This window comes from Eutrigla gurnardus (assembly GCF_963514095.1).
Source record: "Eutrigla gurnardus genome assembly, chromosome: 5".
NCBI lineage: Eukaryota > Metazoa > Chordata > Actinopteri > Perciformes > Triglidae > Eutrigla > Eutrigla gurnardus.
In genome coordinates, this window is record NC_139919.1 from 16,312,127 (window position 1) to 16,329,472 (window position 17,346).

At 39.9% G+C, this 17,346-nt stretch overlaps 1 protein-coding gene across 3 annotated transcripts in view; it reads left to right on the forward strand.

Moving 5' to 3' along the window:
- The window catches only part of atp8a1 (ATPase phospholipid transporting 8A1), a 98,029-nt gene that overhangs the window by 32,613 nt on the left and 48,070 nt on the right, over positions 1–17,346 (forward strand). The window contains exons 9-17 of one of the 3 annotated variants that reach the window (XM_084010079.1): positions 36–163; positions 1,093–1,204; positions 1,467–1,638; positions 4,596–4,723; positions 5,746–5,823; positions 5,911–5,999; positions 9,360–9,404; positions 12,205–12,277; positions 15,711–15,816. In XM_084010079.1, the coding sequence (XP_083866205.1) occupies positions 36–163; positions 1,093–1,204; positions 1,467–1,638; positions 4,596–4,723; positions 5,746–5,823; positions 5,911–5,999; positions 9,360–9,404; positions 12,205–12,277; positions 15,711–15,816 (931 nt within the window). The remainder of the gene's footprint in view (positions 1–35; positions 164–1,092; positions 1,205–1,466; positions 1,639–4,595; positions 4,724–5,745; positions 5,824–5,910; positions 6,000–9,359; positions 9,405–12,204; positions 12,278–15,710; positions 15,817–17,346) is intronic. The other 2 variants (XM_084010080.1, XM_084010081.1) reach the window with 2 other exon arrangements.

Consider the following 17,346-nt stretch of genomic DNA (forward strand, 5'->3'; position numbering starts at 1 on the left):
TGATAAAAAAATCCAACATGTAACAACATCAACAGGGTCTCCAAGTGACTGCAGACATAAAGGACATTGACAGCCTGATGCGTCTCTCTGGGCGGATGGAGTGTGAGAGCCCAAACCGCCATCTGTACGAGTTTGTTGGGAACATCCGCTTGCACGGACACAGGTGGGCACAGTTGCAGAGGTCCATGCCCGTCTCTCTAACCCTCTTACTCTCTTATCAACTCAACTGCCCATTAGCCAGGAGCAGAGCCAGTATTGGTGCATTATCAGCTTTTTAGATATTCTATAATCTTCCTGTTGAATAAATGAGAGCACCTGCCTCAGTTGGATTGAATTAAACATTTGTTTGGAGGCTTTGCCTTTGCAGAGAAAATGCATTTTCTGCCATATGCCTGCTTTTATGATATTATGGTTTGATATTAGGGGTTTGGGACAACACAACTCTCCCTTCATTTGTTACCAGGAGCTATACATAGCTTTTGGTGAGTGTGTAGTTTGAGGGTGTGTATTTTCATATTGATGAAAAGCTTTTCACAAGTAAATACTTTTCTCCATTCAGTGTTATAAACTCAAAACTTTAGATCAAATCCATTTTTAGAGGGACATTCTGTTTACTGTATAGATTACATGTTTATTCTGATTTATTATTAAGACTTTTGTGGATAATGCAATTAATTTAATATTGGCTGTGTTGATGAATATTATCTACTTTAACAAGTCTTTCACAACACCACAAACACTACTACATCACTAGTTTGTGAGGTTATGTGATCTCTGTGTGATACAAGGCCTGTCAGGATAGATGAATTAGTGTTGTAGTATTTATTATTGGTTATTGCTTGCATTGGCATATTTACCAGTAAGGAATGAGAAAGGTTTATGTTAAATCAGTGATTGATTGTAAGGTAAACACTCACCTATTTAGGGAGATATCCGAAGGCTGGTAGTGAAGTTTTTGTCTCAGCCATCACTGTCAACCAAGGCATGGTTAACAAAAATATTATGACCAAAATGTTAGACACCATGTGCGCTTCTTATTCTGTAGGGTAGGTATAAAGAATACACTCATGGCAGCAATGTTTCTTACTACAGTACAGTACCACTGGGTCCAGACCAGATCTTACTGAGAGGAGCCCAGCTGAGGAACACTCAGTGGGTGTACGGTGTGGTGGTCTACACTGGACATGACACAAAGCTCATGCAGGTAAAGCATATTTGCATAGTTTTTGGAGGCTTTTATTTGCAGTTACAAAAAGATGAACTTCTTCTGTAGAAAAAGTATTTGAAATATGTCACACTGCATTTATGTCACCAAACCTCATTGTCTTTACACAAAATTTTAATCTTCTGGTTTAGTTACCTGGAGAGCTCAGGTAACTAAACCAGAGCACAGAACCAACCACAACCATTGGTCATACTTATTAATTTTTCTGCCAACCAAAACTGTCTTCTCATGTGTTTTCCAGAATTCCACTCGGCCTCCTCTGAAGCTGTCCAACGTGGAGCGTATCACCAACTTTCAGATCCTTGTGCTGTTTGGCTGCCTGCTGGCCATCTCTCTGGTCTGCTCCATTGGCCAAACCATCTGGAAGTACCAGTACGGCAATGATGCCTGGTACATGGATCTCAACTGTAAGAGTCTCCAAAGCCCACGCTGCACCTCTTATTCCACATATTTTGTCTCACTTGTCCATATCAGCTTATTTCTTTGTCCATTTTAAGTTCCTAAAAGCTGTTATGTGTCGTGTCGTTTTTGTGTTGCCTCAGTTAAACTATGTTTCGCATTACAAGTGAAATATGTGGCAATATGGGAATAAGTGAATTCCCTGTTAACTGAGAAAAGATCAGCTGTGACATGCATAGATGTGTTGTGAATGAGTTTGAGTGAAAAAAAGAAATGGTTGAATATCACTGCGCTGCTGTACTTTTTTGTTCCTTTCTAATGTTCTGTTTGATTTTGTTGTTTTCTTTGTTGTCGTTTTTTAACAGCTCCAGGTAACAACCATTTAAAAGCCTTGGCCATCCGTGAATGACCCTCCCTTACTAACCCCTTACTGAAGCTCTGGCTTTGCTAAGCAAATGAAGCCCCCTACCCTCGCCCCCTATATGGTTGCCCTACTTTGTATGGGCCCATGCCATGGACAAGCACATACCAGGGATCCAACAATAGGTTTTTCCCCTCCAGCTCTCTTATACTTTCGTCTAGTTATTTTCAGTGCCTGATGCAAACAATGTCTCACTTTTCCTCCATTTTTTTTGTGCCACGTTAAACACTTTGCAGTTCCCAAGCTTCAGACCCTCATCTTTCATCTTTCACCTAAATTATTTACAATAAATGGATATCAGCCTTTTCTTAGCCAGGGAGACAAGGTTGTGCTCAGGAAGGTTTTCATTGCAGGAAGCTTATATGTGTTTATAGCTCGAACACACCATGTGGTGCAACCCAAGGGGCAAGAGCTGACATTTTCTAAATGCCTCTCTTGCTCCCCCCCCCCCTTCTATGGGTTTTTCAAAGGACAGACAGAGAGGCGAGGGAGGCAGGGGGACAGGTGAAAACGTGTTTATTTTTTCCTTTTTTCTCAAGCCAGTAGGAAATCTTAAGCTACTTATACAAAAACATTTACACATCATAACACATTTGGCCTGCTTTGTTTCTATGGCAGTTAGTCTGTTGTGATGAGGCTCTGAACCTTGTATGCAAAGTGATTATCGTGACACTGGCCATTACTCTGTACCCTGATAGGCCTGTGTAGGAGAGGTTGTGCCCTGGTCAACTTAAGCTTGCACTACGACTTACACTTTCCCTTGTTTACAAAAAGTTGCATTGGCTTCTATTGGTTTTGCAAGGGTTTTAACATTGTCTTAAGTGGCATTAAAACCCTCATCTAAAATACCTTTTATCACACTGATGAGGGGAGTGTAAGTCATAAGGCAGGCGTCCATCTTGAGACTGACTGTACTTCCATAAGGAGTTGTTGAGACTCTGTCCAGTGCATATTATCCAACCAGTGACAAAAGAGAGAGGTGGGGAGATTGTCAAATCTTAAAAAGCCCATTTACTTACGTGACTACATTTTCCTAAATTGATGTAATTTCACTCACTTACCAACATTTGGAAGTTAAATGCAGACACCACCAGAAGAGTCGATGTTAGCCCACTACGCATCACTCAGGCTTGTATGTCACTGACACATGCTATCATGCATGCCTCATGAGTAATTAATTTGACTTTGACCCACTGCAGAGCGCTGACACAAGTTCCGGCATTAAGCCTATACATTGTGACAACTTAACTTAATGCAGATTGAGTGCAAAAATGGTCATTTATTATGCATTCATGCCACCTGCTACAGTGGACTCAATCAGTTTCTGTAGGTAGTTTATCACCATATCATTGACTTTCTGCTGACTAGCTGTGTTAGTAAACTGCTGATGTCTTAACTGACGGCATGGCATCCTTTTTTTTGGTCCTACTTGTGCTTTTGGCATAATGTTGAGGAGGTGTGGTCGTCTTACTGTAATTTACATGTGTCACACCAAACACATTCATTGAAAACATATTGTTAATGCTGACTTGCTTTGTTAGAACGTTTTGTATTCATTTTGCTCTTATACGGCGGTGACATTTATTTAAGAGAAGACATTTGGTGTACTTTTGCACTTCTGTGAGTTGTGCATGTCCTGGTATGCTATGGATTGATTTGTATCTTTGAAATGACTCCGATTACGACAGAGTACCCCTGTCTCATCTGATAGCAGAAATCTTGCTTAACATGACATAACAAGCTGGCTACTAGAAAGGAGTGACATGAGGTGACGTAGTGATCATCATTAACACCCAAACGTTTTCACTGGCATAATCCACCCCCTCTTTTCCACTCCTTGTTGGTTGAGAATGTGCTATGGACTGAATCTCCCTTCTTTGTCTTGAGAGCATCCAGTATGTTTGTCTTCCTCCCCACTTCTGAAAAAGTATTCCCTCCTTTATGTGTTGTTGTACCAGTAGCAGTAGCTTCCATTCTGCCATCCAGTTTTTTGTTTTGCAATCTGTCATGATGAAGGGCTGTCCCTCTCAACCGCAATGCCAAGATCAAGGCTTGGGTTGAGGAAGGTAACATTTGCACCTCCTGCAAGCTGAGGAAAGGTAAATCACATCCCTCCTGTTTTCATGTTTGGTGTCAGTGGGGTTACATGTTGATCATTTCCAATTGTTTGGGGCTTTGGGGGGACCAGCATCATTTTGCATAGTGCTTTGTGGACTTCATTGCCTGGATCATGCTGGATGCCAAGGCTGCTGCTGTGACACTAATGACATTTAAGATATCACAGTCCCTGTTCGCTACTTTGAATCTCTGGGACATTAAATTGGACTCTTAATCGAGTGAGTTGTAAAAGGATGAGGTCGGGTGGAAGAAATGGTTAATTCCAGCTAATGCACGACGTTAACCCCCAAAAAATCTCTAGATTGGGATAAAGTTGATCATTGGCTGGAAGTAGCTTTGGGCATTTTCATTTAACTAACAGATAGTTATGAACCAGCATTGATGAGTCTCCTTTCTATCACTTCCCTCTGTCCAAAACTCATCCCCTGATAGATGGCGGGGCAGCTAACTTTGGCCTCAACTTCCTCACCTTCATCATTCTGTTCAACAACCTAATCCCCATCAGTCTCCTGGTCACACTGGAGGTTATCAAGTTCACCCAAGCCTTTTTCATCAACTGGGTGAGTTGAGGAAACGTACCTAACCTACTTTAACATGAGAGATGCACAATTTTCTCTACAAAGAGGAAAATAACTTTTAAATGCATGCCTCTAGGTTTGCCTTGTCTTATTATTATTATTATTATTATTATTATTATTGTTATCATTATTATTATTATATGTCTTATTATGAAAATGAAATTGATTTGGAATAGTAGATTATGATGGAATAATTAAAAAAAAGATAGACAACAAGACACACTAATTCAAGCTTGCATGGTATCGGAATTTGGAAGAAAAAAAAGGTATTGTATCATGTCTAGTCAATGCCAAACTCTGCAGTTCCCTTCAGCTCTACGGAACATTTTAGCATCTTTTTTCAGTTTTTCTTTTGTTTCATTAACACTTGCCACTCTCATCAAGATTGTTTCCAGGCACAGTAGTCAAATGTTTTCTTCTGTGCTACCTACCCAATACCGAAGGGCCTAAATCAGGTGGACACCAATTCCAGACTGTTTGCCAACACACTCACCGTATCACATGGTTAGCGTCTGTACATAATATATTTGTATGAAAACCACAGAACATGTATTGAAATCTGTAAAAAGCACTGCAAAGCTGAAACACCTGACTGACGTGAAATATTGGCATGAGCACCTAGAATATTTTTGCTCCCATATCTGTCACAACTAGGTCAACCCCAAACAAATATCTCCACTGACGTAACATACTGTTTTTTTTTTTTGCCTGAAGTTATTCTGAGCCCTTTTTTATTCATTAAATTTTAAGTGAAATTCCTAGCAAGGAATTTTTAGCAACATTTAGAGCAGCTCTCAGTCGGCCTCTCTTCCCACAGTCCCAGTTGGTTAAGTGTTTTCTGGAGGGGAAAAAGACTGGGGGGGGTACTGAGTCTTTTTTTTCTTTCTCCATTTTTAGATTTTTATTTTTAATTTCACTGCTGCTCTGTAGTTTCATTTATATAATTACAGAAATGGTGTGTCTTTAGTAAAGTTGCACTTAAAAAGAGTTGTTATTGGTTTCAGGACACTGATATGCTCTACGAGCCCACAAACACACCTGCTATGGCTCGCACCTCCAACCTGAATGAAGAACTTGGCCAGGTAAAGTATACAGTTCAGTTACTAAGATATATCTCTACAGGATAAAATGTCTACCCATGAAGTAAATGTATTTCTGTACCCATACAGGTAAAATACATTTTCTCTGACAAGACGGGAACGCTGACCTGCAACGTGATGCAGTTCAAGAAGTGCACCATCGCTGGTGTGGCCTATGGGTAACGTTTCCCCTCCTTTTGATTTTCCCTTCCCTGCTCCCTTCCTTTTCATCCTCTACCGTTGCCTCCCCCATCACCTTCATTAAATGCGGAGTGTGCATCACAGTACAGCTGGCGTCTCTTTCTCCTCCCTCGCCTTCTTATTAGCTGCTGCATCAATGCTCCTCTCAACATAAACTATAAATAAAAGGCGGACAGACATTTGCAAGCAAGGGCACTTTTACTCTCTTCTTCATAGGCCTTCGTCCATCGTTTGTCATGTTGGAGGTGTTTGTGTGTTTTCCCTACAAGGTCCACAGCTTGACAATCTCTTGACAGTTAGAAACAAGAATATTGGCACAATATATGTACAATATCTTCTTGTAAACAAAGAGATTTCGCCATAATCGCGGTTGGCATGCATTAACTTTTTCCCTCAGCTCCACTGACATAAAAGCAACGTTTGTTATATTTTAACATTTCATTAAATCAGCACTAAATGTCATTTCCCCTGAATAAACTCTCATTTAATTTTAGTGCCTAGATAATTAGCCTCAGTGGATGCAAAACAAGTGTCAGAGCAGATCTTCACAGAACCAAGGCAAGTGCAGGCGTGACAGTACATGATTAATCCCATTAGGATTCAATTAAAAGCTTGATTGATGAAGTGCAGGCTCAAGGACAAATGAGACTATTTTATCAAGAGTTCTCTGTACGAAAGCTCTCATTATGACATGAATGCTTGTCCCAACGTCTCATTGTGGATCCCCAGGTAGTGTTAGTAAGTAAGTAGTGATAATGTGCGTGTTTATGATGTGAAAGGAGTTTTCTTCTTTCTTTTGAACTATGGCTGCTGACTAAAGGCACAGGTGTCATTTTGGGGTTTTTCTTTTTTTTCTGCCTGTTTTTAATGGTTATTTAATCGGGTCAATCCTGCTGGTCATCAGGGACAGACACTCCTCCTGCATAGATGGAAGTTTGGCAGCAGTCTCTCTCTCCTTCGTCCCTAGTGGAGATGTTTTCCTTTGATTCTCTGAAATGAGGACTCCCTGTTATGCAACTGATAAATATGGATGAGTGTTCCATAGCAGGAGAGAAAAAAAGGCAGGTTCTAATTAGTCAAGGTTGTTATGATGAAGCTATCATCTGGCCTTCATCATCCTCTTCTGGGTTCCCAAAATAAGAGTTGTGTTGGTTAGATTCTAAAACTGCAGTACAGGTTCTGTATTTCTATTTCACCAGACAATAACAGTGTGAACTGTAACAGTAATGTACTCCACTATAGTGCTAAATCAAAGCTCACTCTGTCTCACTTGTCCAAGTGCATCGATAGGTTTGTGGTTCTGTTTGTGTTGGGTGTTGATTGAGTTTTCTTAGATTTTAGACCTTCCATTATCAGAAATACTGTTTCTGAATCTAAGGGTCGAGTTGAGTCAGTTTTATTGAGTTCACGACACACCACATATTAATGCCAATCAGTGTTTTAGATGCCAAAATCATTTTAAACAGGGTTGTTCCAAATAACTAATCTGTACTCTCTGTAATCATGCTGAGGAATGGGGGTTGATGTTGCCACAACAATGCTTTATTTGTTAATTAGGTTTAAGTTCATAAGCAGTATGTATAACATATATAGACGTCTGCTTCGACTGCTTTTTCACCGTTCTGTTTGTCCTGGGTATATAAAGAAATATGTATTATTATTATAATAGAAGTTGTGAGGCCGTTTGGTTCAGCTATAAATTGGTTGGTGGTAACATATATCTACCTCAGGAATTAACATATTTGAATGCTTCTTCAACGCTGATTTGAATTTAGTTTTTTGTACAAGGACAGATTTCAGTATCTGTTTCTACCTCAAGATTTTGTATCTTGTGCAAAAAAAGGAATCTTTTCAGTAAAAATGAACACAGAACATTTCCATGTTTTAATAAAAATGGAGCTGCGTAGCAGTTCCTCTGTGGCATATTTTGGTGCCAGCACGCACACTCAGCCCTCCCTGACACTGCCGCCTGCATGTGTTCCTCGCCATAAATTAAGTGCTGCTGTAATTAATAAAGCCAACCCCAAGGGTGCAGACATTAATTAATTCCACTGGATTGGAGTCCAAATCTCAAGGAGATGTACTGTTTAGAAAGGACCCCAGAATCCTCCAGAGTGCTATTAGTTTAGAGTTGAGTGAAGCATGTATTTTTTTAATCGACTCAAGTGACAGAAGACAGAAAATATTATGATTTTATTTTTTAGTAACGAGTGTATTAAGCCCAATCACAAATAGCCCACAAAGTAGGCTGTTTGTGCTTGTAAATTGCAGATGACTACAATGCTGCCTGACTAAAGGTAAAAGGCTGACTAAACTCATAGCATGAATGAAATGGAGAGGCGTTATGTTCAGTGAATCATGTCATCTGGTCGGCTGTACTCCTTACAGTTAACAAATCGCTGCTCTGCAGTTAATTTGTTGCCTCATTTATGAGCGGTTTGCACTCTGACCACATTTATAGTTTGAAACATTGTTGTTTTCATTGCTGCATTCATTGGTGCTTTGAAAATAATCACATCATGCTCACGTTCAGCTGTTCAGTGGCACATTCAGTTGCAGCTGTAGTTCATGGTGTTGCCTGAATAGGAACCAGAGAGGAAGACTTCTTACTACAAGATTATTCCAAAACCTTCATATATTCCTTAGATTTATTTTCCCCCTCTAATTTGTTGACATTTTTATTAAAACATTGTCCTCCATGAAATAGCTTTAATGTGTTATAACTCTACTTTTCAGTATCAGTTTTAGCATTTTTATCTTTATAAGTGCATAATGGTCCAAAACATTTTTGTTGCAACATATTCTCTTGTCCCTCTAAAATAATCTGAATCACATGCTTACAATTATAACCTACCAGCACCACGGAAATATGCTGTCAAAGACATGATACTTGGTTTGTTTCCTTTGTACAACAACAGTCGTGTAAAAATGAGTTATGTACTGGACTATTTTCCTGCAACTTTAACCAAGGATTATACGCTTTATTTTTTGCACGATAAAACAAACATATGATTTAACGTTTTTAATTCTGAGCTGTAGAGTGTATTTTTCATTTGGCTAGAGTGTGAGTAGCTGTTTGCCCCTCTTTCCAATCTTTGCGCTAAGCTAACTGGCTCCTAGTGAATAGACATGACAGCAGCGTCATATAAATGCTTATGTTATAATCACTGCTTAACACCCACTACATCTCAGCTAGTCCTTCCCGGCATCTGACCTATCATACTCTAACACCTGCCGACTCATAAACAAACCCATCCTTAATCCAATCCTGGCGTCTGTACTTTCACAAAACATGTTAACAGTAGACTTTGTCTTCAAGATAATTTTTTCTCCAACAGCCACGTCCCTGAGGCTGAGGAGGGTAGTTTTGCAGAGGACGACTGGTAAGATGACTGGGTGTCGCTCCTCGCTTCTGTGATGTATTGGTACTGCCTTGCCTTGTGGAAATCGTGACTTTGAACACAATACCTCAATGTGTGTTTTGCTGTTGTTTGTGCGTGGAGTACACTCTGGACGTGTCGTATGTGACTGTGGCTCTTGATTCTCTGTGTTTATCTGTCGACATGAAGGAACGGCCTTAAACAAATGTTCTAGCATATGTTGTGACAGTACTATTGAATTCAGGGTGGTTATGCTTTGTGGCTTCAAAGGCACGTGTATATTCAGGTTTGTCAGACCAAGCCTTTACTGTATGCCGTGTTATGACTAAGGCTGCTACAGTGTTGAGATCTGCAGGAACAGCATGGGCGTGTCTCATCCATTTTGCATGGAGGATTGTTTGTTAATGCCAAATTGTTGAATCTTGCTGCTCTAAAGGAAGTTGCCAGCTTCCATGAAGGCATGTCCCTTTCTGCTGCCTTTTTTTTCTCACAACTAAGTTCAAGGTTTAATTCTGCACAAAATAGCTATGCGATACAGGAACAAGGAACCACTAATGTGTGTGTGTTTTTTTTTTTTTTGTAATGTTGCTTGATGATAGATATAAAACATAAAACCAAACCAGTTCTGGATCAGTCTTCATCCCATGGTTCACTTTTTAAATGGGGGTTGATGTAAATCAACCTTTCACAGTCCAGGGTCAAACACAGCCATCTTGACACAGGTGAATGTATTTCTTCCAGGACAGTATATGTGTCACAGGTTTGATCAGGAACTAGTTCCCATCTATTGACTGTGAACAGCCAGCACCCTTGTTCCCATAGTGACAGGAACTATGTGCCGGCAGATAATCAATAACTGAACTGCCTCCACACCCAGCCCCGTTCATCAGAAATGTCATCATGACGGTCGACGTAGCCAACTCTGCTGCTCCTGCAGTAGAGAAAAGCTTAGGGCTTCCTTACCTGTCCAAGGGTTGGAGACAGTAATAATGACTCCATTGATTTTCTTACAAAGACACTGTAGTTTTTCAATCTCCGTAGGATATTTTTATAATACAAATTATTTGAAAAATGTAGCTTAGATACATACATGTAGAAATGATGATACAAAACATTCAGCTTTTTAGCTGAAACATTCACTATCCTCAGTGTGTGTTTACAGTGTGGCGGGTTTAGAAATGCAGACCGATTTCTCCCCGACATATTTTAATAATGTCTGCAAGTGTGATACATTTCCCTAACCTCCAGTGAATCTACGTAGGTGTAAACCAATATCGAACCCAGCCCTGCTGTTTGATGGCTTTGCTTTTATTTTCCCTATATTTCTTTCCTCCAAAACCTCTATTTGCTGTGCAGCAGATGGGAGTATTACGGTTTGGCTCTTAGGAATCCGAACAGTGTATCCTGTGGGATTAGAAAGACTTATGGTTGCTAATGGCAGCCTCGCTAACGTTTCTATCAAGCCCCAGTGCCACAAACAAAGCTGCTGTCTACCTGATCTATAGGTCTCTATTTATCACAGAATCGATCCATACTGGACGGCCAGCAAGAGGCTGGTAGTTATATACAAAATCACTGTTAGAGGGATCATACAAAACATTGTTTCCCTTTTTATCAATGAAAATGTCTTCTCTGCAATCCCAAATCTGTTTTTTGTTCTTTTTCAGTTCAGCATGACTTTATGTTGTTGATTGTGTAATTATTTTTAAATTTTGTTATATTCCTAATGGAATGAAAAATATTGAATCATTTTGCATCTTGCCACTAACAAAAACAATTCTGGTGCAAGAATGAGAGACTAATTGTTTTTCCAGTAATTTATTAGGGTTTGGCATTGATTGGTGAATGAGTAATATGGCCTCTTTTCTCTGCCAGAAATTCAGTCTGCCTGCTTTGTCCCTGAAAGTAATTCCTCTTGTATTGTCTAATTTCTAAAGCACATAAACACAATTTATTATTTATGGAATGAGAGACGGGAGTTTATATGTACTGTGTGTATATATATATGTATATATATATATATTTTTTTTTTTTTGCTGGATGATATTCTTGGACAGAATCCCAAACAGCCACACTCTGCATCACATGACTAAACCCAAGGAGATCTAGGAGACCTGCATTTGCATTGTGTGTGTATTGCAGTTGACACCGTTTTCTCAGCAAATGTCAACATTGTTGACACAGAGTACTGGCAGTTTACCATTTTGCGATCTGTTTTGTGGCGTACATTAGTTTCACATAGAGCTGAAAAAGTCACTTATTTGTTAGTTGATCAACAGAAAATTATTTGATTCGATTTTGATAATTGATTTAGCTTTTTTTTGTCATTTGCTGGTTCCAGCTTTTGGTTTCTCGTCATATAGGATATTTTGGGTGGGAGTTTTCTGTTGGTCAGATAAACACATTTTAATTTGTCACCTACAGCTTGAGAAAATAATCAGCAGACAAATCAACAGTGAAAATAATCGTTGGCTACAGTTTTATCTTTAGGCTGTATCAAGAATACTGTGTGCCGTTGCTTGTCATGCTGCACACTGTTAGCCAATTCACTAGAGAGCATTTGTTTTAAATGTTATGGGAAATCATAACGTACTTTGGCTGTTGGTACACAAGGAACTCTTTTGCCATGCTAATTGTCAGATCGTAGTACAATTTTGTACTTGTATTTGAACTCCTGTTCAGAATATGCTCTGATGATCATGATGCAGATTGATCATGTGTTCTTTATTAATCTCTGACAACATGTTCTAGTTTGCTGTCGGTGCCGTTCTGACTTTTTGACTTCTCCATCTCTTCTTTCCAGCCACAGCACACACTCATCTGAAGAGGAGGGATTTAATGACCCAAGCTTACTGGAAAACCTCCAAAGTAATCATGTAAGTAAAGTCAGGGTTCCCCGCCACCTGCCTGCAGAGACTGCTGCTGTTTAGCTCAAAACTAAGAAGAATTTTGGATCTAATTGTGTGTGGTTGTATAAGGTCTTCTTGCCAATTTACGTGAACCTTAGTGATGTAATGAACTTTTTAAAAAAATAGTGAAATGACGATGTTGTTTTGATGTTTCACAGTTTTTGACAGATAAATTGGCTGAATCTTCTTTAATAGCAGTTTGATTAAAATCCTGCGGAGAGTTGGAATTCTATTTATTTTACTTGACATTCTAAACACGCACGCAGGCAGACGAGCTAATTAGCTTATTCTGACAGGATGAATACCTGCTTATTTGCTTAACTCAAGTCTGGACGGCTTTAGAGTGATTACATTAGTGCGAACTGCCCAAAAAACTACGTAAGAAAATCTAATATTTAACATTTGTGCATTTGTCTCAAAATATGGACTTGAACATGTATTTGGGATCTGTCACAGGACTTTATAAGGAGCAGTAAAGGCCACCTGTGGTAACGGAATGCTTGAAAACTGTGATTGATTGGCTGGTTGAGTCACAGGAGCAGAACAGCGTGGGGGAGGCAGAATGTCACATCTAATTACGTACAGTATCACCACCCAGGGGAAGTAGTAATTCCACTGTGATGTTTACTTTATGACAGCAGAATCTCCAAACATTGAGTCTGTCTAGGATCTGCTTTAGTTTCACATTGATAACCCCGCCGCCCACTGCTAATTATAGTGTTGAACAAACAAAATCACATTTCTGGAAATGATTTTGCTTACGATTGATCCATTGTGTTGTTGTTGAAATCCTGATTTGTTGATGATGGATGTCTTAATATTGTAGCACTTTTTTGTGAGTCATTGTTTTTCCTTCTCCTGGTCACCTTTTATTTTATAACAAGACTCCTGTTACGTGTCTTAACTCTCGAAGACACTGCTATTAAAATAGTAAGATCACTCATATTTGTATGGTAAATATGAACCTACAGCCAGCTGACTCTTAGCTTAGCATAGCATAACATCTAAAAACAGGAGGAAGTTTTGCTCTGTCCACAGGTAACAAAACCCACCTTCCAACACCTTTAAACTTGACCATCCTTTAAATATACAAGAGAAGATTTAACCTTCAATGCATCAAGGCTTTCTCCACCCTTATTCTCACATTTCAAACACGTTGTCCTTGTGGCTGATGTTTTCTTACTTAAATATTACTAATCCTTATCATTAACAACAGTTTTGCATCACTGCAGGCTATTTGTTGGAGTAGTGTGGAGAGGGGGATGGGAGACTAGAGGAGAGGGAAATTAACAGTGCTGACAAAAATATACATCCCCTCTAGTGCTTTTCATGTTCTCTTGAGTCACTGGACATGTTCTCCGCCCGCAGAGCTTCAGCAGCCTTCGTGGGTGTTTGTTTGCTCGCTCACTCATGCGAGCGATCTGCTTCAATTTCCCTTGACCCTTCAACTTTTTCCACACTGGCCATGTCTGAAGTGATGAGGGTCCGTCACTGATGTCGTGACACAGATTACCCAGGAGTCAGTGGGGTTGACAGCTGGAAGCACAGTATTAGCTGTCACTTCTAATTGTACCATCCGAGTAAAGCTCACAACATGCCCTGTGCTCTGCCTAGATTTCCACCATCCTGGATAGCAAGCACACATTGTTGCTTGTGAGGACCCTCATTGACATAATGCATTCATTAGCTTAGTGGCCATAACCTTAAAGGAATGATGAGACCATTATCAAACTTGTCGGTTCAATATCAATCTGGGAGACTGTTTGCTTTGCTTAGCATTAGGGAAGCAAGGGGAAACCTGCCTGTGTCCATGGGTTAAAATAAGTCTGCCTACCAGCACATCTAAAGCATATTAATTTAAAATGTCTTGGTCGTTAAATGTGTTGAAACTGAAGTGTAAATTGGGTTTTATGGGTTTTTCCTTCGCTCACTGACTTCCGGGATGCTTATCGTAACCTTTAGGTTACAAGGCAAACACCAGAGATAAAAAAAATCCAAACCGTATGCCAAACACCAACCCCGACTGTAAATTTAACCAGCACTTCATTTTAAACAGAAGCCCTATAATCAAGTGGAAAACCTTTTGAAAATAGCCCCTTTCAAATACTGCCCTTACTCTCAGTGTCTAAAACTCCACCGGCTCCTCCAAAGATAGAGATATAGGAGCCAAGACAGGCACACACACTGACATGTCCTTCAGAGGATACCTGTCAAGCCAGACCAGATTAGCATGCTGCTAGAAGGCAGAAGGGCGCTCACAGCCACCTGGACTGTAATAGACTCTGTGTACTTTCATTTACAAGAGGCCCTTTGATTTACCCTCCCCCTTCCATTCATTTGCTCCTTTGTTCCCTGTTGGATATCTCTCATCAGGGTTGCCAAGGCCAACAGAAAAAACAAATTTAACAACTGTGTGTGTGTGTGTGTGTGTGTGTGTGTGTGTGTGTGTGTGTGTGTGTGTGTGTGTGTGTGTGTGTGTGTGTGTGTGTGTGTGTGTGTGTGTGTGTGTGTGTGTGTGTGTGTGTGTGTGTGTGTGTGTGTGTGTGTGTGGCCAGAGCAAAGAAAACAGCAGATGTTTTTGACTAAGTACTCAACAATGCACAGCGCGGGATATATATATATGGTTGCATCTGCTGTAGAGTCTCTGTCGTCCTAGGGTCATTGTTGGTGAGTTATATAACATGATCTTAATCTGCTATTGAACTGGTATTTAACAACCATCAGCAGCCTCATTACAGTGTGCTGTATGATTCAGGCCTGGTGTGGCCCTGGAGGTGGCTGATATCTCTGCCTCACTGACTAGAGGCTGGTGGTCCTGCAGCCTCAGACAGGAGCCTCAGCAGATGCCTGTCCGAGTGTACCCCTCGGCTAGTTAGTCATACGTTTCCCCTCATTAATGTCAAATGCCCTCAGTGTGTAGGTTAAGCTATTTTTCATTTACTGAAGCACATTTATATTGCATGCACATGTGTGTGGGATCCTGCCAGCACTCATTAGTCCACCTGGACCTGACTGGTGGATATTGTAGCCACATGTGTGGTAGAAACGGACAACCCCAAAGTGGCTTTGAACAATAATATATGGAGTTAATTTAGACGGACTTCTAGTTTTGGATTTTTTAATGTTGAAACAAATGCTACAAGCAAATCTACAGTATGTATATTTATGAAGAGAAGTTATCCGTTAATGTGGCTGCACTCGCATGCAATGACTGTCCGTTGTAGCAGTTCTGACACATCAGATGCCAGTTGATCAGTCTATCAAATTGTCCACTCTGTCATTGCTTTCTCGTCCTATGGTATCATCAATGTCTTTCTCAGTGTTTTGTTTCTGTTTTGTTGTGACATTATTTTATTACAGAAAATCAAAAGTAAAAAAGTTCCCTTTCCACTTCCTGTAGCCTACAGCTGCTGTCATCCTGGAGTTCATGACCATGATGGCCATCTGTCACACTGCAGTCCCTGAGCACACAGATGGAAAAATCATCTACCAGGCTGCATCTCCAGGTAGATCACACCTTCATCAACACAGCTAGTGGAATACTGATTCCATGTTTACAGTATACTGCCCTGGTATTATCACATTTGTGATGTGTGTGCATGCATTTAAATGTGGGACTAGTGTGAGGAGGCTCCAAAGAGATCAAAAAACCTAAAACTAAAAGCACGTCTTTCTTACAGACTTGACATATTAGTTTTGTAGAAATTAAACAATCTGTAATTTACCATTGTACTATTCATTACAGCTGAAGTGTTCATAGTCAATTTCGTGCATAAGCTAAATGCATAATTTCAACATCACCCAGGATTATTGTACAGATATTTATCATAACGATCAAATATAAGTAAGAAAACCCTTTAGTTTTGGGCAGGCATGTTAAAGTGTAAAGTGTTACTTGCCTGTAGGTGGCACTTTTTTATTATTGCTTTTTATTTGGAATTCCGAAATGCTGCAGCTGTTTCTTGCTCCTGGGCGACGCATGTTGAACTGAAACTGAGTTTGCAAATGCTGCAGCTCTGGGTGATTCTAGCTGGTTGTGGTTCCAGGTGCTTTTGATCAATGATGCGGCGTCCTTGAATATTTAATTTTCCATCTAGTGACCTCTGTCTTTGCAAGTAGAACACATGGCTAAAGCCTCCGGGTAGCAGTATTTCATAAAGACACCAATAATAATAAAATATCCTGTTTACAGAATGCATGGTGTGTGTCACTTGAATTCTTTGAGCTTCCCTTTGATCCCTCAGTCTATCACATTAACAGAAGTGATAAAACACCTGCCAATCAAGAAAACATGCCCTTAAACATCACTCTTTTTAACTCCACGAAATCACTGCCATTAGATGAGGTAAAGTTAACTTCGGAGACGCTTAAAATGTGGTGCCTTTTGTAATTTACAAGAATGACTGGAGCTTAAGGCATTTACGCAATGGCTTCACCACTTAGACTTAGTGGTTGCCCCTAGCAACACTATGTAAATGTCCTGAAAATAAAAGCCATCCTAATGAACTCTGAAAATGTCACTTTGCTTCAAGGCATGAATCTGTGATCCAAATGTAAACAAAGAAGTAGCTCTCATGGGAAAAACATATTTACACACAAAGATGTTAATGCCAAATTGATTGACAAGCCTTTCAGTGTATTAACAAACACTAAGCTGCAACTAAATTATAAGTGTGTCCTGATTCTTTACACCACTACATTACATCAGTAATGTTAGCAAATGCAGAAGTAAAGGGGACCTATATTTACTTTAATATTGAAGGAATAAATGCACACATAATGAATACATATTGATTGTGTCAAATGGTTTCATAATCATTCTACAAAGCAATGCTTCGTCTCTTACATTTTGCTCTTGATAAGAGAGATGACCTTTTTTTTTGCCTGATTGCTTAGCACAATCATGCTCTTATGGAGCTTTGGGGTTTGAAGCAGAATGGGGAATAACTGCAGAGAGAAGGGTAGTTAAGTGAACTGTAAAAAAACAAGCGAAGAGCTTTTTCTCGCCCTGCAGCGTCCTCATGCTAGCTGTAGCT